Source organism: Mugil cephalus, chromosome 4 (genome assembly GCF_022458985.1).
Source record: "Mugil cephalus isolate CIBA_MC_2020 chromosome 4, CIBA_Mcephalus_1.1, whole genome shotgun sequence".
Lineage (NCBI taxonomy): Eukaryota > Metazoa > Chordata > Actinopteri > Mugiliformes > Mugilidae > Mugil > Mugil cephalus.
The window spans coordinates 4,489,975-4,516,888 of NC_061773.1; the positions used below are offsets into that span (position 1 = coordinate 4,489,975).

Sequence of the window (26,914 nt, forward strand, 5' to 3'; positions counted from 1 at the left end):
AAACCATTATTGCAGATGTAACTTAAAACGGGAACAGGTGACTACATGTTGAGTGTCTGGTGTGCAGCAGTTGTGAATGCATGCATAATTTCCTGTGCATACAATTATATGGGTGGAATAACAGACACTTTTACAGGCAGTGAAAAGAAGAAGCTGTGTTATAAAGAAGAACTTCAGTTGAAGTGGAGGAAATAACTCACTGAAGTGCCAGCAAGCATAATATAATATAATATAATATAATATAATATAATATAATATAATATAATATAATATAATATAATATAATATTTATATATCTGATAAAATACATACAACGCAATACAATATGTAGTGGATAAAACATCAACTTGAATTTCCTCACATACAAATTAATGTCTGAAGTTATTTCTGGGAGTCTAGAAGAAAGAGGGAATTAAAAGAAATATAAATTGACAAGCAAAATCCCTTAAATTCTCATACTATGCATAAGTGATCTTGTATCCATGAATGAAGGTAGTGATGGGAATTCGCGTGACTTCACGTTTATCTCGCGATGTTTCGTGGGCCGGTTTGACAGCAGGAAACATGGCGGACCAACTGGGAAGGAAATGGGACCGCTGCTTTGCCGATACAGCCGTGAAAACAGGTTCATTTGTTTTACTACGTGCTCATTTCTATTACTTGAAACTGACGGTGGGCATGTGGCAGTGTGTCTCACCCGATAAATTAGGTTCGCTACAAGTCAAGGTCGGAGTCTAGGTCCTTTTATAGCGGGAGATTAGTCTGACCACTGTGGAACAGCTACTGAGGGTCAAAGTTGTCCACTGAAAGTTTAAAACATATGTGTAGATTAAAGAAATATGTGGATGACGAAACCCCGAGAAGTAGTTAATTCGGTGTATCCTGTTTGGTTATTTCCACTCTCTCTATCTCCCACAGAATAAACCAATATTTCACGTTTAAGTGCCAGTATAATTATATTATAAATATATATATATACACTATAAGTATAATGTATCATTAATGTCACTGCTTAAACTACGTCTCCATAATAGGTAGCATGGAGGGCATGTGCAAAATGAGACTAAATGAACATAAAATGTGATTTTTATATATAGACAATGACATTGTGAAGCTGAAGGGAACATGTCAATGCTGGCTCTGGAGCACCACTGGCACCTGATATTAACATGTAATGTAAATCTGGATACAGACTGATCTGATCCACAGGTCTCCACATTTACACCTCATATTACAATAGGAGGTTGTTATCTTAATACTGCCCACTTGTCTGGGCTATGTTTTTCCACTGCTGGTCTGAAATTACTGCTTCTACCTGTAGGTTTCTTTAGACATGCTGGAGCGAGCAGGATGAGGAGGAGTTAGGCAACCTTTTAACCCATGGGACTGACGTTTTGTCTGAAAGTGGTCATGTTATATAGATTGAATTTACAGCCAGCATTCATAGGCTTGTTTTTTTTTCTGCTTCTTCTTTTTAAATCCAGAGAACTTTTCTGGATTCGGATCACATGTTATGCTGTAATGCCAGGTCTAAAAGGATAATAGTATCCAGGGACAAGATTTATGGTTGCTACATACTAAAATATGATACTCATATTTTCAGATTTGAAGACAGCTTTTTGCGGTGAGAAAAATGCACAAGAGCTCACAGTAGACTGAAAAAAATGTATAGTTCATGCTTTAGAAAGGATTTGGTTAGTTACTTATTCTTGGTTGGTGTGTTGTCTATAGCAGATGGTAGTGTGCATTTTCCCATTTTGGAGAAGCAGACTAAAGTACCAGCACAGATGGTAAGCAGTGAACTAGTGTGGATAGGGCCATAAGCAAACCATATTGCAGCCACTGTTTGGAATGTACTTAGGAGAGCTATCTTATTTTTTAAAATGATGAAGATGGGAGTGAACAAATAAACTTGCTTTATAGAAATATATGTTATTAATGTCACTGCAGTCTAAATCACAAATACAGAATATTCTCCAAAATAAGCCAGAATTAGCTCCCGCTCTTGAAAGTTGGTCGTTTGTATGGTTGTCCAGGCATCTCTGCGATTTATGAGACGTCTCTGCTCTCAGCTGTGTGCTTGATCTGGTGCTAACTTAGTTCACACTGACAGTAAATGCAGTTAACTTTGAACTTGTCAAGAGAAGCATCTGGCACAGCTTTCCACAGCATTTTCTGCCGCTTTGATCAGTTCAGACTACCGTTTGAGCCCAGGCTGTAATAACAAAAAACGTGCATGCATTTATAGAGTGTTTAAAAAAAAAATGTGGGATTAAAAGGAATATGCATTACCGTTACTTTGGTGAGTTAAAACTTTTGTTGGGATCTAAATTACTTACAACCCCACCGTGAAGAAACCAAACTTTTCCTCTTTAAGTTTAGTGTAGGCGATGGTCCTGCACTATATCTTAGTGTTATGAAGGGTGGGTGGGCTCAGCTAAATAACAGAAACACTGTATTTGATTCACTCCGGTTTAACACGCCACAAACTATATCCTCCAAGAGGATCATAAAGTTAAATTACCATCTTTCTGAGGCGGTTTCAACATAAACTGGACATTATAAGTGTCATGAAGGGGGATTTAGTGCTGGCCTGTTGCATTAGAATACATTTGCTTTCACTAGTAGTTTAGAGGACAGGCGGTTACAGAAAATGAGTGAATGAATGAATGTTTTAGTTTCCAGCTTTTCCTGAGTGTTGTTTCAGTTTCAAAATTTATTTGCCATATTTCGTTCAATGTTCGGCACTCAGATACTTAGACTGGCAAACAATTCATCCCAAAAGACACTTAGTGACGTCAACTTTGGCTCAATAAATTGTGTTTCTTGCTGGGAGGAAAAACATCTGCATTGGGGCATTTCTTTGAGCGTAGCAAACTGCCAGCTGTGCCAAGGTGTCTCTGGTAACCAGAGAAACTCTGCAGCATATGTTCTGCTCAGGGGGTTGAATAAAAAAAGCATTTCTCTGTTGGTCTGAACTTTCCATGACCATTCAGTAATATATCCTTCACTTTTTTTTGTAGCTTTATGTGAGTGTCTTAGTAACTCTTAGCAGTATAAATCATAGATTTTTGGTGCAAAATGATGTGCTGCATTTACCTGCAGAAGAGAGGAAAATAACAAGAGTTGTTGTAGTGTCGCTCTAGAACCCAGATAACTGTCACAGTCTCACACAGTGAGCGAATTGGCCAGTGATAGAAGACGAAGAGGGTCCTGGGACAGGAGAAACTATCTGGATGTGGGTTGAAGCTACAGGGGGAGGCAATCAGCAACATCAGGAAACAACTGTGTTTATTGGAAATGTGGTGTTTAATTTTCAGGAACACAATTTTAGTGAGACAGGCTGTGAATAGTCGGCGACCATATTAGTCCTGCAGAGCAGCACGGCATTGACGGAACAAGCTGGAGATTATTGGAGAGTTCTCATTTAGTTTAGTAATAGTCACTCCAACTATTTGCTTTTGCAATCCTTTCCTACTGAGCACCCAAAAGGTCACACTGCTGCCAAGTTTTTTCTGGACTACTTTTGTTTTCGCTCGCAGTCCATTTTGCGTTCCCTCACGATGATGTTTGCATTTCCTCTGATCCACATAGAAAGACTGGGCTGTATTATGATACTTCTGTCATAATATACTAGTACAGTAGACGTCGCTCTGGATGTGACCGCAGCACAAAGCTGTGCATCCTCGACTGAGGCATGATTTATGCCGTTGGAGCTGGAGAGATAACTAGAGGAGCTAGTCTAGTCTGACCACTGGGATAGACCATATCCATGGCGGTGCTATGGTTGATATGGTTGTTTATAAAGGGTGTAACTGACTACAGCGTTGTGTTAAATATACTGTATCTCTTAACTCCTGCGGTGTGTTGGGAACACGTCACAGAAGCACCCCTGGTTCGTGTATTTACAGTACATCTAGACGTATCCATAACATCATGGACTCAGCCACAGGTTTCATCCATCACTGCCAGCCAGGCAGAGCAGCTGCATCTCAGCTCACAACCAGCAGCTGTGTACGGTCACAGTATACATCATCTCTCCGTTCTGCTGTACATACAGAACGGGTTCCTACACTGGCTGTGCTTTATACCTGGATGAACAGAGTCTTCATACGGTTCCATGCTTAGAAGATTGCAACAAAATAATGTAAATTACGTCATATGTGGACTTTGTTTTCATAGTGTCTCTGTCAGATGTTGATGTCACGTCGCCTGGTGACTGATAAACACTTTTTGAGGAAATGTCTCTACACCACTTCTAAGTCATCCAGGTTAAAGTAAAGCCAAAAGAGATGAAAACGAGGTCAGCTGGACTACGTGCCTCCACTCATCCAAGAAACTGCTTCAGTTCTAAAAAACTGGTGTGCTGGGGTTTAAAAAGGGACATCTATGAGTGGTACCCACCAGAAACTCACGTGACTAGTGTAAGCAAACTTGTTTTTTTTGTTGTTTTTTTTTTTTTTATTAGCTTGTTAGTTTCCCTTTAAATACTCAAATTCTCCTATTGAACTAGCCAACTCTCCACTGTGGGAACTTTCTCCAGGGGCTATCACCCTTTAGAGGTCAGGAACCAGGGTCTAATAGTACTTTCTAATAGTTTTGAAAGTAGTACTTTTAAAACTGCAAGAACTTTGCTGGTGGGAAGCTCAAGATTTCCGTTTGGTCAAGTCCTAAAGCATTTTAATTTCATAGTTTATCTCTGCGACAGCTCGTAAAATTCAGTCTAGCAGTTCAGCCGTTTTAAAATCAGCCTTTCAGTTCTTTAACAAAATTAGCTGGAAGCAGAAGTTCCAAGTTCCACATGCATGTGAAACTGTTCTCTGGCCCAGTACACCACTGTTGATGTTTGTGTGCTGTGCTAATATGCTAATGCTAAGCTGTTATGTTCGTCATGTTCAAAATCACGAATCTATAAACTTAGCTCTACTCATTATAGTCACCACGTATTTGAACAAATGATCTTGATGGGAACTTGATGTATGTGCCAGATTTTATAGTTGTGTTTAAGTTTAAACTTGAAATCACAAACTTTAGCATTTGCAGATGTAAAGTGAGGGAATCACCGAAGTCTGTGGGATTCATCTACTAGGGCACCATGTATTTTATTACAAATTTTGGTCTGTTGGAAACCGATCATACCAATCAAATTGTTTGACCAGGCTTCATATGGTGATGGAAAGAAGTGTAACATCAGCATAGTCATCCACACAATCTTTACACCGTTGACTTTGAATTTCTTTACATCAAAATGGCTCTGATTGTTAGCAGGGCTATTTAATTGGTGTACAGAGGCATCTTTCCATCAGTTGAAACACCACCCATAGTGAAATACAAATAACTATGCTGAGCTAGTAAAGTTGGGGAATCACCAAAGTCTGCTGGGGACCATGAATGTCTGTACAAAATATCACGGCAATATATCCAGTAGTTGTTGAAATAGTTCAGCTTGGACCAAAGCAATGGAACAACTAACTGTCACCCTGCTCGCCAAGCAAAGAACTGGAAATACATACAGTCAGTTCTAAGTAGAGCTGCAGACTTAGAAGAAAAATATTATTGTACTGTAATGATTGTACTGCCGTGTTTGGTAATATAATTTCTTTCATTAAAGCTGAGCAGATCCTCCACAGTGGCCCCTCAAAACACACTGAAACTCCATTAGTTCTCAAAGGAACGATGCAGCCTTCATCACTTGAATAAGACTTGAGTTTTACTTTTGGATAAATTCACTAAATCTCAATGATTGATAATGATGGTCTTATTTGTGCCGTTTGCAGACAACATTTCTAATATTGAATACATCAACAGAAAAAAACAATTAACCACGTCTGGACTTGGTTTGCTGGCAATACTTACAGAGCATTTTGTGGCCTGTGGGTTATATGTTTCATTCTTCTCCAGCACAAATGTTTTTCTTATAATTTAATCCCTCTTCGTAGATATCCAGACAAAAGAAAGACGCCAAAATGAGATGTTGATCTGCCCTCGGATTTTACCAGTGCTTTTATTGTATTACCGTCGGTGGAAAATCAGGGGCTTCAAAAATGTGTTCTGGCTCGTGAGCAAAGGAAAACTGGAGCCGTATCAGACGGAGGATCTTTTTTATTTTACTACATCTTCGCTTGAAGCAGAGGCTGAGTTAAATGATATATTGCTGATAAGTACTGATAATGAGGATGAGTGGAGTCTTTTGTGGTCTTGTCTGACATTTGTAAGTTGTGTAATAAGGAACAGTCTGAGGGTTCTGGTTCAGCCACATTGGTCATGCTGCATAGCTCTCTGAATCCAATTAGGAGTCGGAGGGGCCCAAATGGCTGTTTTTATGTGTTTTCTGTGCTGGCTGGCCTTCTGCTGGGTGTGGCGTGGCCTGCAGCGAGGTGAAGCTAAGCGCACAAACACATTCCTCCTCAAGATCCCGCTCTGGTCTCAGAACTTCTAACAGCTTTGCCAGTTTCTGTGCTACTGAATGACAGTCTGCCTGATCATATCTGCTCTAAGGCATTATTCGCCTGCTTGTCTCTATCCACTTACCTTTCAGCTCTCCTGTCCTCTGGCTGGTGGACTTGCCATCGCTTCTGTTTGTCTCAGTTCCCTTTCTGCTTTGGCGCTTTTACTGTTTCTGTCTTGGATCTATTTTCTCTCCCTCCCTTTTCCTAATGAGCAAAGTCTTGCAAAGTGATACCAACTTTCGCACCAAACATGTGAGCAGGACCCCACTGAACTCATTACATCAGAGTTACATCTATTCCGGCCAGTGTTCATCCTAGAACAACGAATGTGGTCACATTACTTCAGTGAAATGTATTTGGACTGTTTAATACGGCCCCTCATACTTTTCTTTTTTTCTCTCTCTTTGCAGCGACAGGCCTCGGTGTTGGCATACTATTCTCTCTCCTGTTCTTTAAACGTAAGTATTATTCAGGATTTATTTCGTGCTCCCTACTTTTAAGAGCATGCAATCATGTTTTTTTCTGTACCAGGTCGCACGTGGCCTGTGTCACTCGGTTCAGGTTTAGGACTGGGCATGGGATACGCCAACTGCCAGCATGACTTGAAGTCCCCATATCTGATTCACGGTCGCGTGGTTAAGGTGAGGACACAGTGTGAAATGTAAGATGGAGGTTTATGACACACCAACGTGTCATGACGCCTGATCTGTTTGTGCTTTTTCTTTTCTTTTTCAGGACCAATAACTAAGGACTGAAGATGATTTCTCATCAGTTTTTGCGTCCCTTGTTCTTTTCTGTCTCAGCACGAACATCCAGTGATGCACACATTGTGTTTATGAAAGGGCAGAAAGTGTATATTTAATAAAGTCATTGTGGAAAACTCATTTTTTTTGCCCTCTGTTTTTCTGTGTGAATGTTTGAGAAGAATGAAATGTGGTTTGGGGGTGGGAGGTAATTTTGTGTGTTAATGAGCTGGGAGACTTGAACTCCTGCTGTTTTGGAATGAGGGCCAGGTTCAGCATCTGCAGCTCTCTCTTAGAGAGTGGGAGGATGAAAAGTTGCACTGAATGATGGAATAAAGAAAATGGAGTCGCTGGTAGAACAAAGCCGACGTCGATAGTGACTTGAAAAGCAAGAACATTATGCTTGCATTCGTTTGCCTGACGTGGACTCGCATACATGGTATCAGCCACCAGCTTTCCTATTTATAGACTTTGGTTTCTGGTTTTGCCGTGGATGCCTTGATTTCCTTTGTCATATCAAGACTAGAAAGAAACCCAGTCTGGTTTTTATTCAGAGTAGACCAAACATGGCTGCTTGGCTGTCCTGTTTTATGTTGTGTGAGCTGTGTTTGTTCCAACCGTGACTGTTTTCGTCATAGAGAGTTGAAATGCACGCATCTACATATCAGGAGGAATCTCTTAATGCCCTGTGTATTCATTGGCTGCGTCTCTCTGTCTCTGGCAAGATTGTTTTGTGTGATTGATCACTTATGTGTGGGTCTGCTCGGAGAGAAGAGGAATTGCTTGAGTGTGTGCACACGTTTATCCAGCCCCCTGGTGAAGCAGAATCTGAGGAATGCAGAGAAATGCCGTTTCTGGACTGGAGCTCGGTCTTATTACTAACAGGTGAGTTCTGCACTTTGCACGTCTGAACATAACACATGTTGTACACGTTCACATCAAAGAAAACATTGGCTCATGCATACTCTCTATTACACACTCATAGTTTCCCTTCTTCATCACGGTAACAGTTTTTCCTCGAACATTCCTGCACACAATGAGAATCAAACCTCAATGTATTCACAGGCCTGTTTCTCCTACAGTGCATCAGACACAAAGTAACCCTGTCAAAAATTAAGCCGCGTCACTCGTCCCCTGTCCATTAAAATATTTGTTTGCAAGTGAAGCATGAAACCAATAGGGGGGCTTATGGATGTGAGCCAGGCTGAACACCTGTGAGCAAAGGTGAACTGTTGGGAGGAAGTGCAGGAACGAGATGTTGGCATGTGGGAAGCCGAGGAAGACTGGTGACACATCTGACGCTTACTGGGGTGGCCAAAAGCCAAAGCCTACCTTTTCCCAAAATCCCCCATGATGAATCATAATTACTACTCCACGACCGAGCCATCAGTAGTGGTGGCGGCTGTGTGACAATGATTAAGCACAAGTTATAATGTAAATAAACTAGTTTAGTGAATCACCGTCGTTCTTTTACTTTTCCAACATTTGATGTTGTGCAAATGTGTAAATTTTAAGGTGATGAGATGATACATTGTGTTTAATTTACTCATCTGTGGGCAGAGTCTGTAGGAATAAAAACAACTTATTAACAATTATGAAGGATTCATATCTTTTACATAGATAAAAGCAGCAGTACTCATGAATAGGGAAAATACTCAATGCAGAAAAACTGCCTTTGTGCAGGTTAAACTGAATCATCATTATTACTAAATAATTTTTAACTGTTTTTATGTAATGCCATAACGTATGTGTTGTATGTAGTTTTTTATTATTTCAAGTGTCACACTGTTGTCTTCCTCTTGAAAACTTTTATAGCAGAACTATAACGTCTAATGGAGAATATCTGATTTAATGACTTTCTTGTCTGCTGAATAAGCTCCTGAGGATAAGACTGAAGGTACAGCCAGTAATTCCCATTTAAATGATGCACTGTTGCCCATAAAGTCGGGATCAAATATTTTTTACCTCTTGTCATGAAATCATTGTGATTTATTCTTGATGAGGTGTATATCTAGGTGTATAAAAAAGCAATCTGTCTGAAAACAAAACTATTCCAACAATATGAGGCAACAGTGTATTAGAAAGGGTCAGCAAAGCCAGGGAACATAATGCCTTCAAACAACCCATGTGCTCATGAGGCTGTCAGTGGTTTCTCTCTGAGCATACTTAGGGACCTCAGCTAAATTAAATTGTCATGAGCTTCTGGTTAGTAACCAGCTATTTATGTCATTTCAACATCCCAAAGTTGCCTTTAATGTGCACACAGAGGGAAAGGGAACAGCATCGATCCACATCTGGTTTCCAGTTGCACTGCATTATTATACAGAGTTATTAATGTTTCAATTCTAAAATCTAAAAGCATGTGTCACTAAAGCGATGCCAGATGCATGCCTGTAAATGTGCATTGTTTTTGTTTAATCTTGTTATATTTGCATATGGGTGTTCAGTGCTTTGGAGGAACATTTGAAATCTTTCCAGCAGTTTCCCTCCCTCCCCGTTTTCTCTCGTCCACAAACGGCACAGCAGGACCCCCGTCCGAGGGCTCAACCGCGCCTAACCCTCGCCTCGGAGTTTTACAACAAAAGACAACCACTTGGAAAGTGTTTTTCAGCTGGGGATTTATCACTGGACGGGAAGAGAACAAAGGGGAGGGACGGTCTGCGCTGATGGACTCGGAGATGAGATAGCTTTCCTAATCTAGCCCATCTCCCCATCCTTCCTTCCCCGTGGTCGGACGGGCTGGGACTCTTCTTTCCGGATGATGTAACTGGTTTGTGACAGCTCGGATTTACCGTCGCCGCCAGCATTTTACTTTTAATTATCAGCGGTGATACCCGACGACAAGCCGCATCCTCGGCTTTTCTTCTCGGAGCCCGTGTCCAGGTTTCGGTGAGGGGGCTCAGCTCAGCGGGACGTTGCACGGAGCTCAACTGGCACTTCCCCCGGTGTGGGTGAGCGGCGGTAAGGGTCCCAACCAAGCTCTCCTGGGTGTCGTTACTCAGAGAGTACTTCATTACTTTTCAAAAGTAACGTCCTCTCAAGACTTGTTAGCTATTCTCCAACCAACAGCTAACGTTACACTTGTTAAAAGTGACGGACAAAACTTCTGAAATAGGATAAAGAAATAGTTGTAAAGAAAATAAGTTACAACTAGATTCGGTGTAAAAATCTACATTAAGATTTAAAATAGTAAACTGATTTAGAAAGAAACTGTGTACAGAAAATGTTATATTTATACTTTAGGCCTGCCATACCTACTATACTACTTTATAGCATTTATTAGCGTTTAAACTATACGAAATGACGTAAATGTGTAACGCAAAATATGTTACATGAAGCCGAGCCGTTAGTCTACTATTCAAATTTAAAGTTTAATGGTTTAGGCTTTTTTTTTTAAAAAAAAAAAATTAATATATAGAAAATAGTTTGCCTTTGTCGTAATAAAACAGTATTTGAAACCAAAAAAAGGGGGTTTACTGTAAAGCGTTACCACACTATATCCACAGTATTCTGCCTGTGTGCTACATTAAAAAAACACCGTTAATTTAGCTGTTTCCTGCTTCGTGAATCAAATCCAAGTCTGGACTCTAGATGTTTGTTGAGAAAAAAAAAAAAAAAAAAAAAAAGCAGAAAAGAAAATTTTTAAAGGCAAGTCGTTTTTGTTTCTGTCTCCACATTATCTGGAGATACCTGGGTTGATTTGTTTTATTTATTTATTTATTTATTTTAAGCACCAGAGACATATGGAAGTGCTGAAAAGTGTGTAAAACACTGGATGTGGGTGACCACCAGACACCTTTTATAAGCAGCTGGAGAAAACGATTCGGTGGGCTGTAAATGACGTGACTGGTTGTGGCATTTTTAAAGAAGAGTGGAACAGAGGCAGAGCAGAGGAGTATGGAGCAGACCCTTTGTCCCATTTGCTCATCTATAAACTCAGTGCAACACTGCTCTCTTGATATTTAACAAGTTGTCTTTAATCGCTGAAATGACTCATAGCTCACAACCGGACTAAATATGATGCCTAGGGTTTTGGTTTCAAGCTGCTTATCACCAGGAAGTGGTCAGTCCACCTCAGCAGGGACACGCAGAGTTCAAGTTTCACATTAAAACCAGACATTATGTGACCATCAGATGACGTGAGAAGACCATGCCTTGAACAGGGTTAACAGAGCGGTAACATGCTGTGGTTTTCTGCTCCTTTAGGTGCAGTCATGTGGCAGAGGATTCAGATTTGCTGCGCACTGTTTGCACTGTATTCAGCGGCACCGCCTGCACACATCAACCGTCTGGCGCTGTTCCCTGACAAGAGTGCCTGGTGCGAAGCCAAGAACATCACACAGATAGTCGGGCACACGGGATGTCAGCCTCGCTCTATTCAAAACAGGTCAGGATGAAGGCCCTCTCTGTCCCGCTCTCTCTCCCTTTCCCTCTGACAATGTCTCGGTGCAGCTGAAAGAAAGAAAGATGCAGAAAGTTACATACTCAGAGCCACGTCTCATTCAGTTTGTAGGAGCTGGCGCTGACTGAATATCTTCGTACAGCAAGGAAACAAGAGATTTTGCTCATTGTTACACAATAATCAGACTGCTACACATATATAGCATGTGATTGCCTAAAATCATCCCAAACAAATGACAATATCTTATCTTCGATTACACGCACGCAAGTTAAATAAATGCAAAAATAAAGTTTGCAACTTAAGTGTCATCTGTCAACGGACGCTGTCTGTAAATTCAAGTAAGCTGTTGCTGTACTCCAAAGTATTCAAAGTTACAGATAATCATAGGCTGCGTTTACACTAGCATTTAGTCCAGCTACACTGTTTACACGGACACAAAATAAAATGATCAGACAAGATATATGCCCCTAAACATCAGCCAGAAAAACATTTTTTGACTCGGGGCAAAGAACTATTATCTGCTGTGGTGCATTCAGTCTGCCAGATAAATAATGGGACAAGCAGACAGTCTTTACTCCAACTTTATTGACAACAACAGAAAAAAATATGATAAACGTCCCACATTTTCAGCAGCGCGGACCACAACGATGGCTTTCCTTTCAAACACTTGGTTGAACCGTTTGTTGTTTTGGTGCTTAATGTTTACGCCACATAGGGCAAACACAGGCAGAGAGAATGTATTCATTACACCCAGAGACAAATGAATGGTTGAAAAATTTACATCTTTATTTTCCTATTTAAGAGGTTATGAAGACGTTTACGCCACCGTCTTTATTTTCACATTTGTTGACGTATTCTTTCCACACAGCATGTTGGGAATGTACAGACACATTTGCCCTTAGTTCATTTACATCCGCAACTATTTTTATTGTGTACTCCATGGTACAACCCATTTTAAACTAACATGGTGGCGGTAAAAAAGGAAAACACAACAATAAAACCAAAATCAAACCAGAAGCTTATGAACTAAATTTACAGATTCTTAACCTCATACTAGTGTCTGTGTCATGTTCTTTAGACATAAATAATGGATAATAATTATTGTCAGCTACTCCCACAAAAAAGCCCAAACCAACAATGCCTATTTTCGCCTTCCACATCTTTATTACTTCCTTTATGGTTCTCAGTTACAAGCCCATTTGTTTCTGCCCAAGACATAAATGTTAAAAAAGAAGGTCGTGCATTTATGCAAAACAGCTGGCAATTGTAAGTAAATTTGCAGTGAGTAAATTAAAAATACTGTGAACTATTTTCCACGAAGGATTGATTATTTGAGGAGGACAGTAGTCAGTGGACAAAACATGTAATTCTTCATTGAATTCTTTATTAAAGCTTTATTGAATTTCAGTAGTTAAAAAAACTTGACACTGGCTCTGATGTCTGTTCAACTTCCATGAACAACAAGTCTCCATCTTGTAATAGTACTTTTGGCCTGAAGCTACCAGACATCCTCGGCCTTGGTAAATCAGTTCAGATTTCAGGCCCCTTTTTTCCCCCTGCAGCTTTTTGTTACGATCTGAGTGTTGAATCAAGCGCACCGTGTCTGGCGAAACACAATAAAGATAATGCACTCTCTCCTCCTCGTTGCAGAGCTTGTCTGGGCCAGTGTTTCAGCTACAGCGTCCCCAACACATTCCCACAGTCAACCGAGTCTCTGGTGCACTGTGACTCCTGCATGCCTGCCCAGACACAGTGGGAAGTGGTAAGAATTATTGCACACATCAACCCTGACTTGTCAAACTCACATGCAAACCCCAGGTTTCCAACATGAAAGGCGCTGCTCTCTACCAGAAACAAAAAGCAGAAGGAGACACAATAAATCTCAACAGGTAGAGTTTCTTTGATTCCATGTGAATGTTGAGCCTGTATTTCATGTAGCTCATTGTCCCTCTTTGCCAGAAGGTATCCACTCTTGCGACAACAAACGCTTTGTGGTGAGGTGTATGTTGTTTGGAAAGCTGCCAGGTAGACTAGGCGGGTGGGACCACAGGTGAGGTCACCTCATGTTTCAGTGGAAATTATTGTATCTCTCGGAGCAGGTAGCTGTTGCCAGACAGTTTCATTTGCTTTCTCACTTTTTTATTATTGCACCCGAGCGGCCGGAGAGTACATTTTAGCCTCTCACCTTACTTTTAATTATCTGGAAATGGATGTTTATGTCTGTGGTTGTGATTGTTGTTTCAGGAATTTAAACATAATTCAGTTTGAAGCAAAACAAAGCCAGCTCTCATGAAAGAGGATACTGCTCCCTGCTGCTCTGGCTCTTGATAAAATTGCTGAATGATCATTTTCAATGGATAATGGAAACAGTGAGGGGAAGTTGTGTGAGGTCTGGAGAGCAGGCTGAGCTTGTGTAACGCTGACGTTTACAGCTTCGGTTTGTATATTTTCAGTTTATTTCATATTTAGGGTTTTTCCAGTTTTTCTTTATTCCAAGAGCGTCGCATATTCATGGCACAAACTGTTCTTTAGTGCAAAAACACAATAAAAAAAAGTGAAAATCAGCTGCCAATTGGCACCTTAACCTTTTCACGTGTAGCATGGTGTAGATGTTATGAAGGAATATTCATTTACATATTCACAAGTTCATAAACATGAAATATAATTCAGTAGATGTAAAAATAGGGAATAACTTGTTAGAAGTTAGTTTTATGTTGTCACTGTGCCAACGAGTGTGTGTGTTTGTGTGTGTGTGTGTGTGTGTATGCCCAGGTGACTCTGGACTGCCCCGGCAGTGAAGACTCTCCTCGGGTGGATAAACTTGTGGAGAGGATCTTCCACTGCAGCTGCCAGTCATGCAGTAAGGAAGGCGCCCAGGAGGGGGCGGTGATGCAGCTGTATCCAGCAGACAACGGCCTGGACTCCTCTCCGTCCTTATCCGACACCCTCAGCGCAGTTCACTCTGACCCTCTGCCCCACTCAGACCCACACTCTAATAAGCATGCTCAGCCACACACGGACCACCACACGCTACCCCACACATCAGACGGGGGCTAGGTCCATCGTCTGTCTCACCATTATTGGGACTTTGCTTGCTTCTCTGTTCTCCTCCACACTGCGTCCTCTATACCAGTCTGTAGTATTGTAAAGGCACTTTGAACGCATGACTTCACTTTGTGTTAAAACGTTTCTTAAAACACTCACACAGTCATGCTTTCAGAATACACTCTACTGTATATAAACTCGTACAAACACACAAGCCTGAGCACTCTTTTGTTTCCTGATTAACACGTGCGTGTGTTTACATGTGTGGATCCAGACACGACTATAGTCTGATAATAAACGGTAGTCTTTTAATGCGCTTTGAATGCAATAAATTCTGTTGTTGTCACTCTGGTGTTGTGTTCATCTCTCTGCCCTGCTGTCACAACATTCATTTGAATGAGGAGCACAGACCTGGGTAAGATTTCCTTATGCTGGCCTACCCAGGCGTACCCTCAGCTTCCTTCCACTGGTTTAGAAAACAAAGCCGTGTCTCGGTTAAACGTCTGCTGTGTGACTTTGGGTTGTAGCACATCTTGTTTTCTTTGATCAAACAAACTAGACACAGACATCCATTCACTGGAGGCTGGTGCCACTTACTGGAGAACAGAAGAGCTGCACGATGGGAAGAAACTGCAGTTTGTGCCGATTATGCCACAGAGAAAGGCTTACCATACTTTCACTTCATCCATCTTTGTCTGCTTTAAAACAACACAATATTAGAAGGATGGGTTGAAAGCAACAATGCTCACGTTCTTAATTATTCCCAAATTGTACTTTAAATTGTACACTGTTTTCATTAATTTAAAAAAAAAAAATCTCGGATTTTCTTGAATGAATAATAATAAAAAAAGAATATGAATAATAATGAATAGAAAAAAAATTGTTTTGTTTTAAAAGTTCACAGATGGTCCAGCAGATGTCAGCAAATGCTACTAGTTTAAAGTAGACGGGGGATATTTACAGTACAGCAACTGATTTACTCAATGTATCTTCCCACAGACTCTGTAGAGTAGCTCCATTCCTCTTTATCAATCAATCCCTCAGCTCTGTCTCTATGTCCAGGCATTATCTTCTCCCCCATTTCTCGGCAACTCCGTCCCGTATCCCTCCATCTTTTTCTCCTGTTCCGTGTAATTAAATTTCAGCAGTGAAAAGGTTGACTGTCTGCTTCTGCTGGAAAACAAATCGATCATCCCCTTATCTCACGGCCACACAGCTGACAATGTTCTGCGGTAAGTGAAAGGCAGACTGCGCTGGGGGAAACTCAAAGGGACATTTCTGAACACATCATGGCTCATTGTCTTAAATTAACTATTTCCTCAGCCTCTGATTTTGTTTTGTTTCTTTAACACTTTAATAGTGTCCTGTCATCAGCTTCATGCGTACAGCAGGTCTCCATGCTTACAATAAAACTCATTTTCCGTTCAAGTTAATCCTATTGTGTGACTGTGGAACATTTTTTGCAACCTGCTGGGATGTGTCCCCTCAGATTTTTTTCCAATAGCAGGGTTTTACAGTATGTGTGTGCTATATGGATGCACCGTAATTTCATTTTCCTGAGATGTTATCTGATTATCTGACGCAGCTGGCATACATTTACTTATTTAAACCTCTGTAAAGGTCACTTAAATGGACAGATAAGGAGATAAACAAGCCTGTGCTGTAAGCAGACCTTATGATAATTCAATACAGCCCATTTCATCATTATTTAAATTGGAAAAAGCCTAGAAACCAATCACATCAGCATGCAGAATACATATGTATAGATATACAGACGTTAACTACCAGTAGATTTACCAGTAGTCATTACAGACGTGTGGCTGTGTGAGATGAAAACCCCAGGAGGCCAACAAGTACGATAGAGTATAAAACCTGGCTTGTATTGAGATTCTTCCAACAGTACATAAACAACAGTTACAATTTAATAATATATTGAATATATATTTCTATATTTTAGGTGAACAGGTGAATAGAGAAATGATCACTTAAGCTTTGGTGCAGACAGTAAATGCATACATTTTCTGTTTCTACCCAGCTGACCTTAAAGTCACATGGGTCCCTCCATATGAGCTGGGTTCTGCTCAAGGTTTCTTCCTGTTAAAAGGAGTTTTTCCTTCCCACCGTTGCCGTCAGGCTGCTCTGAAGGTTGCAGGCTGGAAAAGTGTCTCGAGACAATTTGTATTTAGTTATTGATGCTATATACATAGAATTGAATTGAAACTTTAAATCTGCAGTTATAAATGTGATTTTGTTTGTTATTGATAAATAAATATTGGGTCATTCCATGCTCTAAGTATGTGCACTCAAGAACAATTTAAAATACAAAGCAACAAATTGGAGAATGAGTCCACAGTTTGGCAACCCAGTGTCTAAAGCCCCTTATAAAGAGTTACACTCTGACAAATCCATTCTAATATAACAGACCTGCACTAGATCTCAGCTTCATAAAGTTTGTATTAAGTGTGTTTTCAGGCTTTTACAGGCTGTGGTTTTTAGTAGTACTACTGAGCTATCTTGTGTTGTTTCTATTGTTTTGACAAACCCATTCCAGTCACTGGCTACGCTGAAAAACAGAAACACTTCAGTGTTTAATTCAATCCAGATGAACAGTAATGACCACATTTCTTACCCTGCTTCAGTATAATCTGACCATTATAACAGTCATGGAGATAAGATAAGGGGCAGGACTTATATTAGTTTTCCCTAGTGTACCTAATAGAGTGTAAACATGACATCCTACTCATGTGATTCTTCATGTGTGCAGAATTATTGTTACCAATTAATATTTGGTAGTGGAGATGTTTGGAGTAGTTTTAGATTTCTGTCAAAGGCCCAGTTCATGTGAACGGAAGTTAATTTTCTGAAATTACAACTTTCTGAATCTGGAGTGGTGGGGAAGGTGAATACAGGACAACCTGGACTGATCAACCAACTGAGGCACCTTGTTTAAAAAGGAACAGCGTCTGCTCAGCTTCCTACATAGGCTAAAACCATTTAATGTGTGTAGTGAAATGCTGTACATGTTTTATAAGTCTGTGGTTGAGAGTGCTGTGCTGTATGATGTTGTCTGTTATGATGGCAGTCTGACAGACAAGAACAGGAAGCTGAGGACAAACTCATCCACAGGGCTGGTTCAGTTCTGGGGAGGAGTCTGGACTCTCTGGGGACCGTCACTGAAAGGTGGTACAGGAGGAAGGTACAGAGCATCCTAGCTTCACCCCATCCTGACTGGACGGGAAATCAGCAGCAGCCAACGGCTCCTGTCACTGAGATACAGGACGGAGCACTTCAGGAGGTCATTCATCCCCACAGCCGCTACAATACACAACTGTAACTGTGGTGAAACTGATGGTCTAGATGACTGCACTGTGGCACATCTGCACACAAGACACTTATCTACTCATATGCAGAGATACTTTAGCCAAATGTTTTATTCACTGTATATTATATGTAAATTGGACCTGTTTTTGTAAATTCAGTCTTATTCTTATTTTATTCTTATTCTAGTCTTCTTCATATGTGTTTTGCTTATTTCGTGACAACTTGGACAAAATTATTTCCTACGGGGAACAATAAAGTGAACTTAAAGTGAATCTCGAATTATATGTTTTGTGCGTCCCCGTGAGCGCGCATTTAACGGCAGAGCGCGCAGCTTCGTCTCGGAGATGCTCGCTCCCGCAGACGCACAGATCATCCTGACAGCAGCACCGCTTCAGCAGCGCTGGCTTCAAGTCACAGGTGCTTTTCTCTGCTGCTCTTTTTTCCCCAGTCCTAAGTGTCTGATTTTTATTTATTTATTTTCCTGCAGAAACTCAAGCTCTTCGCGGATCACTGGCAAATCAGCGAAGCCCGGGATTAACGGGATTTCAAGGTAAGCAACTAAATTCATGTTGCTTAAATTCATCATCTGTCACATGTAGTGCCTGCAGTTAATGTGGCGGTTCAACAGCTTCCACTTATAAAATAAAACGTTAAATATAAACACATAGTAATCATTCATTAATCCATCAAAAGTAAAAGAATACAATGTATGTGTATTGGGTGAAAATAAGAGGAGCAGAGCATACTACATGTCCATCAGTGGTTTGTGTGTTGCAGCCCAGTGCAGGTTTTTCAGGCTTCATGGTTTCTGACCAGTCTCGTTTAAAATCGCATACAGACCCTGATCGAAGAGATCGACTGTAGGAGTGATGGGAAGACACTTAAAACGTATGCATACCTTATGAAGTCAATGCAGGCCATAGGTTCCTCATTTACATAGCTTGATGAGTTATTGGCTGTGTGGAGGGAAAACGAACGAGAGGGCAGGGAGGTGACAGAGCTCTGACCACTGCTCTGGTTCAAGGGTTAAAATTGAACAATTCTGCAAAAAAATAAAAATAATAATAAAAGGTGGCTGAAGCAAACAGTGTTCAGTCTGCAGGACATGAGAGTGATGACAAACTGAGACATGGGCTGATTTAAAAAAAAAAAAAAAAAAGATTTTCAACTATTGAATATTCACAGGATACACAACTTAAATAGGTGTGGTAATGTCTTTAAAGGCTCCATCAGTTTTGATCTTATCCGTTCTGTACTTCTCATGCCACTTTTATTATCCTGTAAATTTAAATTGCAACAAACCAAAGCTTCAGGCAGAATCCAAACAGAGGCTGCTCCGCATCCCTCTCCCTCTCAGGATGTGTGGTGTGGACGTGGACCTGGACGATGGCGGTTCGGCGGAGGAGGAGAAAGAGGAGGAGTTCTGGATCGGGGAGGGGGTGAAGATGCTCCCCCCTCCCGTGGCCCACAGCGGGGGCAGTGCGTGGGGCAGCCGCAGGGGCAGGTGTGGCTGCGTGGCCTGCGGGGCAGCGCTCGTCCTCTGGAACCTGTGCATCGTCTTAGCCAGCGCCCTGCTCCTGGCTGTGGTGTTCTCCATGGTGCTGCTGCCTGCGGTGCTGCTGCTGTATGCTGGTTTCCTCTGTCACTCCAGGGTGAGTTATATGCAGATGTGACTCTGTTTATTCTCTGTGGAGCAGAAACAACGTGAGAGTGAACGCTCACACACATTCACTGATTTACTGATTGAGATAGTGATCGAAAAGGCTAGGCTAACTTACAGTGGAAAAGGGTTAAAACTGCAACATCAGTTTGTTTACCAAAGTGAGAACAGCATTTCAGAGTGAAAAGTGCACGGATTTGCTCTTTGTCGCAGCAGATATACAATACGTGAGATGTGATGGCATTAAACTGGTGCTTACATTGTGGTATTCTTTAATGTCGTGGTTCACTGTGACATTAACACACATGTGCTTTCTGTAACGTGACAAGACTAAATGTCTATCACTGGAAAGGTCACTCACTGAGAGGACGCATGCAAAACAAACACACCAGAAGAAACAAACATACATGTAGTACAGTCTGTCTATTATAACTGGACTACTTTATGTGTATAGTACATGAGCTCATTGGCTTCTGTCCTAGACAATGTCCCAGTGCTTTGCTGTATTATTAGCTCCAACAGCCGAGCTGTAAAGAGACAGATGTTTTCTTAAGCAAACAGCAAAAACTTACCATTATCAGGTGACACAGCTCCAAACAAATGTTTCGCTCGGTCTTGTTGGGTCAGCTGGCGTCAGTCCTATGATGTGATCAATAAAAAAAAATGTAAATAAAAGACGGACGTTGCCACAGTTTTGGATTGCAGGCTACATTTGTCAAACATTGTGTATGGTATTTGTCAGTCGGCATTAAATAAAAAGTGACCGTCTTTGGAAGGGAGGGAGGAGCGAGCACGGTTCATGAATCAGTCCAAACCAGACATGTCAGTGAAGCCAGGCCCCCAAAAATACCCTCTTTGAAGCACGTACCTACAAATTCACGGGAGTATTTTCAATGCACCGATCAGAAGAAGTGAATTTCGCTAATGACTTGTGGGAAAAAAATTAAAAGTAAATATTTTATGAGAAACGCTGATGATGTTTGAATAAGTGTTTACTGGAGCCAGAGATTTCTTGGAGCCAGCACCTAATAACTTAGTGCTAAAGTCAGTTTCGTGTATGAAATGTATCTGAATACATGTGAATACATGTGTATCTGATGGCTGCATCCATATTTTTCACACACAGTTTATGATGCCAGCACTAAACAACTATGGGCTCCTCCAAGCAAACGACAGACAATCTGAAATGAGCCACTAAATGAAAGTTATGAAAAAAAGACATTAAAGTGCTTCCAGCTCAAAAATTCCAGTATGTGTAAGTGCGAAAGCGTGGACAAGATCTGGAAGAGCAAGAAAACGTCGAAATGAAACCCCACATGACTGTAGAGGAGTTTCAGGAGGGTTTAGCTGCTGCAGAAAGATGGTGCACTGTCTCACTGCTGATGCACAAACTGGCTCTACATTAAAAGATCCATCAGAGGGAAGTGTTACCTCTCATCACAAAGCTCCTTGTTGTGATATGAAAGGAGGTTTTAGAGTTTAAACTGAGCCACAGTAGGTCTGGATCAAAAAAGGACAAACAGGGGGGCTATAGATGTTCTTCTTTGTGCTGCCAGAGACACAGAAAACATTTAAGATAGAGATGAGAATGGATTCAACTTAAATCCAGCACATTCAATACAAATGTCAAGAAACTGAAACGAGACTGGCTGAACACTGTCAGAAATCAGTGGGTTGACCTTTAATGTACAGACTGAGCTGTTAGTGAATTATTAAATCAACAATGGAACGACTTAACTGGCTACAAAAAAACATTATCAATCTGTCATATCTGTCTAAAAGAGGATTAGTTTTTAATGAAAAGTAACCCTTAAAGGCAACACTCACATTTAGAAGTTGGACTTGTTTTAATGGTGGCTTGCTGCAGGGGTTGTATTCATTCCTTTTGCGGCTCAGACAGACATTACTACTGTAGAGGTATGTTCCAAACAATTTACTGGCCTTTAAGGCAAGTAAGCCCATGTTAACTGTCAGGATTATCTGTCATTAGGACTGGCACAGCTGGAGTTTCTGTTGAATGAAGCTTCTTGGCAGCATCCCATCCACACAGAGGTGTTGATTCTTTGTGTTTTTACTTGCTTCTTTTTCACTAGAAACAACAAGCCCAGTGAAAACACATAATGACTAAACAGGTATGTTGGAGCTTGTCAGGCAGCTTTTCTTGAGGAAACATGTGCGGCTCATTTTGTTTGAGTGAGTGACAGATAGATCACCATTGACTCTGGGCATTGTACCAAATTATACTGGATGGATCTACAGCTCTGTCCTGGGCTCACCCGGCAAGTCACAAGTGAGTGATTTTGTTTCTGGAGGGGCAGCAAAGTGTGTCCCAGCCTAATTAAGAACATGTATAAACTGAACAGCACAGTCCTGATTAAGGTGATGAAAATGTGAGTTCAGAACAAACATTTCCAGACGATGTCGGTCGGGCCGAACATGTAGAGAGGGACCCGGTGACTGGACTGCCTGATTTGGTACCGGCACCAGCTGTGCACAGACGTACAGACAGCTTGACAAAGAGGAAAATGTACTCGCTGAAAGCACAGTGTGCACTTCAGTGTGTGCATGTGTGCTTGCGTGTATTAAACACGACTGTTGCTAGGGTGCATTTGTAGGAGACAAATGGGAGACAAAGCTCCTTCTGAAAAAGCTTCCGATAGGAAATCGTTTAGAAAAAGGGGGCGGAGGGAGGTCCAGATAAAGTCAAATCATTTCCAGTGAGCTGCTGTGCTTGTGTGCGTACGGGCTCTTCTGTGTACTTTTGCAAGCGGTGTGTTTTTCGGCTGCTCACATGTTTAAGACTTCACGTGTTCATTCTGATCTCACTGCCTCTCAGGACCTTAGGTGATTGACAGCTCAGGGGCTTAACGACAGCACCGGGTCAAGTCTTATCAAATGTAGAGAGAGGCAGGGAGAAACTCTGTCATACACCAGTGCATCCTGAACAAACATTCACGCTCTAACCATATTTAACCAATAACACTATATCTATTTGCTTCCTGACAGAAGAGAAGTCAAACAGGTCTTCTGACTCCTCTTACACCTCCCCTCTGTGTTTGTCCTCACAGGTCCTTGATGCCCCCTCCGCCATCTGCCGTTACCTCGACGACAACAGCTGCTCTGCCCTCATCATCCTGGGCTTTGTGATGATGTCGCCGCTCGTGGTTGTGGCGGCGGCAGTTTTCTGCGGGCTGCTTCGAAGGTTTCGTCTCCTGCTGTGCATTCAGCCCATCACACGTGCCTGGTACAGGGGGAGGCTGAGGGACTGGGTGAGCAGCGTCCACGCCTGGGTGTGATCCAGACAAGAGGGTCACATGAAGTTTGATCCGTGTAAAATTAGCCAGGAGGATACCGAGGGTAGACCGAGTAGTGCTTACAGTGTAATCAGTAAAACAGTCATACAACAAATGAGGAGACTGTGTCAGACGCTTCATGTAATGTTTGAAAGTGTCTTTTTCACAAACACTTACATTTTCTTTCTTGCTGACATTTTTGTGAGCTGATGACGCTACACCCATCAGTTGGTTAGCTTATCCTAGCGTAAAGACAGGAATCAGAGGGAAACAGCTACCCTAGCTACATCCAGAGGTGACGTTAGCTGCAGGATCTGTAATTTCATTTTAAATTAAATATGTGTTGTGATAATAGTGAGCTACTAAAAGTGCATTTTATCACCGTTGAACAGACTCAAGCCTTAAGGGATAGAGCTGTATTTCTCAGCAAACTCTCAGAAAGAACACAAATGTCAAATTATTTGTTTAAAGTCATTTTATGTACTACTGTGTACTGAGAGGAAAATAAGACAATGTCAGTATGTCTTGTAAGTCTTGCGCTGCCTTCAAATTGGGTCGTGTTTACCATGTTCACGATTAATGGTGCCATCTTGTGGTCTTCACAATCTCGTAACTCAAAGTTCCCAAAGTTCCCAGAGGCCCCCCTTTTATAGATGTGAATATTTTGATGCCACCACCCAGTTCAACACATATATACATATCTGACGCACGTTATCAATAAACAGTCTTTGTTGCTGTCTTTTTCGTACCTTGTCACTAAGATTCGCCTCTATGTCCTGTGACATTTCGTAGATGTGCCTAGTGATTGTATTGTTTGATAGAGGAGTGGAATCACCTGGCTTGTCTTTATTCTCTGAATGTGCTGTCATCAAGCGGTTCCAGTCAGAAGCTAATATTTAATGACAAACGACACATTATGGCCTCTGCTTGTTACAGACCCTTGTACTGGGGAAACTGATGCATGCTTTGTCATATTGGGAGTTGTGTTTTGTGTTGAAGACTTATCCTCTGCTTGTTAAGGGGGTGAATCCCATCAAAAACCTCTCCATGGTATGCTAGCAGTGCTACTGCTCAAGCAAGCCTCATTCAACTGCCTCAACATTTCAGAAATGTTGATGGTGTATGACAAGTGTAATTATTTTACTTTTCTTGGTAATTTTATTTCTGAGGAAAATGTTGATATTCCCAACATCCTTTGATTACTGCCTTTGCATTTCCAACATCACCTTACTGGCCGTTAGCTTGCTACACCATTAGCCTCAGCGGTCTACATAGTTGGCTACTAGTTGACGACCTACAGAAGATTTTACCACTTGAATGTCAAGAAGTTTGCGTGCACGACTTCCGATGGACTCACAAGCTCCATTTGAAGGCAGTGTCATCGTACTCAGAACTTATATTGTCTTCTTTTTCTTCAGCCTTTACATTCAAATATTACAAAAAGCATCCATCGGCCGACTGGGGCCTTTTCTGTGTAGAGTTTGCATGTTCTCCCTGTGTCTGGGATAGACTCCAGCCCCCCGTGACCCGCTACAGGACAAGTGGTTATGAATGAATGATGGAATTAATCAATTAATTAATTAAGATGCAAAATTAATCAATCAGGATCTGTCTTGACCTTCAGTAGTACCTTCAAAAAAAAAGATAGTTCATTTGTTTTTGCGACACAACACAACTGTATTCTAACTGTAAGTCTAACGAAAAGCCAAAAACATTATCGGAAATATTGTTTTTTGTGATCTGTTCTGAGTTATGAGTCTGTATGTGAGCCTCAGTTCTCCAGGACCTTCAGACACTAAAGAGAAGGTGTAAAATATATGATAAACAGCAGCATAAAAGCTTTGTCGTTGTCTGTGAGCTGGATTAAGTGGACAATGATGTTTGTATTAGACAAGTTTACCTGATGTAGCACCATTAGCAGTCATCTCTCGTAGGAGGCTTTATTATGTAACATATTTCATTTTAATGGATCCTTTAGATCACATTGTACCATAAAAACTCCATTATAACAACCAAGAGAAATAGACAATATGACAGGGTAATGGCTGTTTAGAGGCAGCCAGGTGATGAAGAGGGATTTGAGTCGTCGGATTAGGAGCTCATTTTGTTTCCCCTTTGGTTTGTGGTCATTTAAATTCATCAGCAACGCATATACTGTACATCCTCTTTATCACTATCCTTGCTCCTCCATAATGAAGTGTTCAGATTTGTGATTTCATTTCTCAGAAGAAATCATTTAACTGTATTTGATGTCAAGCAGTTATTGCTTGTCCTGTGCCACCATTATCACGTTAAAATAATGTATATTTATTTTATATTTAAACATATTTATCTCATCCCCATTCTCGATCGATCCTCTTGTGTCATTTTTTTGCATACACTAATTAAACACTGTTTATTACAATATTTAACAGAGTTGTGCAGAATATTTTTCTTTGTGTTTCCTCTGCTTTTATTCCACTTTGTATCACACCTGAAATCATTTCTTTAAAAGATTGCAACGTCTGAACTTCTATATTAATCATTTTTTGTTCAGCTGTTCAATCCAGTGTTCTCACAAAGAAACATCATGTTCCAACTTCCCATCAATTTTTATTCTCAGATTGTCTCTTTTGTGTTGTGACCTGTTTCTGAAGGTTGGAAAGCTTTGATGTTGAGAGCAATGACATAACAATCACTTTGTCTTAAACATACATGCACAGGGCACGTTGAACCACACAAACGCTATGACTTTCAATTCAACGCAGTAATGTCAGAAGGTTTCAGAAAAAAAAAAACAAAAAAAAAAAACACACACACATTATGAGTAAATTAGTTAATTAAAATATTGTCTCTGATTATTTGTGTAGTCTTAAATGGAGCGAGACCGGAGTTTTTGTGTTCAACCCATAGGACCCAAAGGCCCCCACTAACGACATCTTCTTTCCAGACATCACAAGGCTCCCTCAGAAGACCCATGTTTTTTTGGCTAGCACTGACGTGCCCCCAGCATTTGGGAGAGTGGAGGCAGAGCTGATGCTTGTTCCCTTTGATGTTTTATCTGCAGAGGAAGAGTGTGATCGTCAGAAGCTCCAGGTCAGCTACAAAATGGAGCTTGAGTTGAGACAGTTTGGTGAGGCAGAGGGGAAAACTGGATGTTTTTTTAAAAAAGAGAAAATTGCCCTGTAAAGTAGGTCAATCATTTATAGAGTGAGCTCCGGTGTCGAGTGGTTAAATAGATGCAGAATATGGGGGCGAGAGGGGGGGCACTGCCTCACTGGTTCTGATTATAAAAAAAACCCTAAAAATACACTATAATAATGCTGTCCTCCTTAAAATATAATTACATTTGATGAAAACTCTTGTATCTCTTCTTGAAAATGCTCCAAATCCGTTTTATAAATGTTAATCATTAATCATTACTTCATTACTACTTACATGGCAAAGAAAATCTAAGGGTAATTTAGTCTAATGTTCGGTAATTCAGACATGGAATATTTCCACTTGTTGTCATTAGCTGTTAAAATGGAGATTTTTGAAGTGTGAGCAAAAATATGTTAAAAAAATAAAAATAAAAAAAGGGTTGCTGCCATCACAATAGCTTTATTTTTAGATGATTGCCATTCATGCATATTTGCAAGAAGAGAAAACATGCCTCCAGGGCTGAAAAATTAACTCTTGTGCACCTTGACTCTGGAGTCACATCTTGGACATCCACATAAATGAGAATGCCCGAAGGAGCTTCTGGTGTAATGTGAAATCAATGAAGACCAAGTCAAAGTGAACAAACATCAGCTCTGCCTCCATTCAGTCAAATGCTGGGGACACGTCAGTGCCACCGAAACAGCCACAAAAACAATTGTGACTCATCAGAGAATGGACATGGGTCTTCTGAGGGTGTCCTGTGGTGTCTGGTAACAGGATGTTGTTAGTGGTGGTCTTTGGGTCCTATGGGTTGAGGGGAGGGGCCTCTGTGGATCATCCCACAGATACTTGATCAGTTTGGTATCGAGTGAATCTGG

At 41.0% G+C, this 26,914-nt stretch overlaps 3 protein-coding genes across 3 annotated transcripts; all 3 read left to right on the top strand.

Moving 5' to 3' along the window:
• Positions 1 to 511: 511 nt before the first annotated feature.
• On the top strand, positions 512 to 7,333 carry LOC125006157 (MICOS complex subunit Mic10-like). Its single transcript, XM_047581933.1, has 4 exons — positions 512 to 625; positions 6,860 to 6,907; positions 6,981 to 7,090; positions 7,185 to 7,333. Exons 1-4 carry the CDS (start codon positions 565 to 567, stop codon positions 7,191 to 7,193), a joined length of 228 nt encoding a protein of 75 aa, XP_047437889.1. The 5' UTR covers positions 512 to 564; the 3' UTR covers positions 7,194 to 7,333.
• Positions 7,334 to 9,658: 2,325 nt separating this feature from the next.
• nbl1 (NBL1, DAN family BMP antagonist) lies at positions 9,659 to 14,985 on the top strand. Its single transcript, XM_047584210.1, has 4 exons — positions 9,659 to 10,153; positions 11,399 to 11,579; positions 13,245 to 13,356; positions 14,367 to 14,985. Exons 2-4 carry the CDS (start codon positions 11,407 to 11,409, stop codon positions 14,649 to 14,651), a joined length of 570 nt encoding a protein of 189 aa, XP_047440166.1. The 5' UTR covers positions 9,659 to 10,153; positions 11,399 to 11,406; the 3' UTR covers positions 14,652 to 14,985.
• Positions 14,986 to 17,764: 2,779 nt separating this feature from the next.
• LOC125006123 (transmembrane protein 88) lies at positions 17,765 to 25,474 on the top strand. Its single transcript, XM_047581865.1, has 4 exons — positions 17,765 to 18,377; positions 18,448 to 18,510; positions 19,318 to 19,612; positions 22,689 to 25,474. Exons 3-4 carry the CDS (start codon positions 19,319 to 19,321, stop codon positions 22,914 to 22,916), a joined length of 522 nt encoding a protein of 173 aa, XP_047437821.1. The 5' UTR covers positions 17,765 to 18,377; positions 18,448 to 18,510; position 19,318; the 3' UTR covers positions 22,917 to 25,474.
• Positions 25,475 to 26,914: the final 1,440 nt, after the last annotated feature.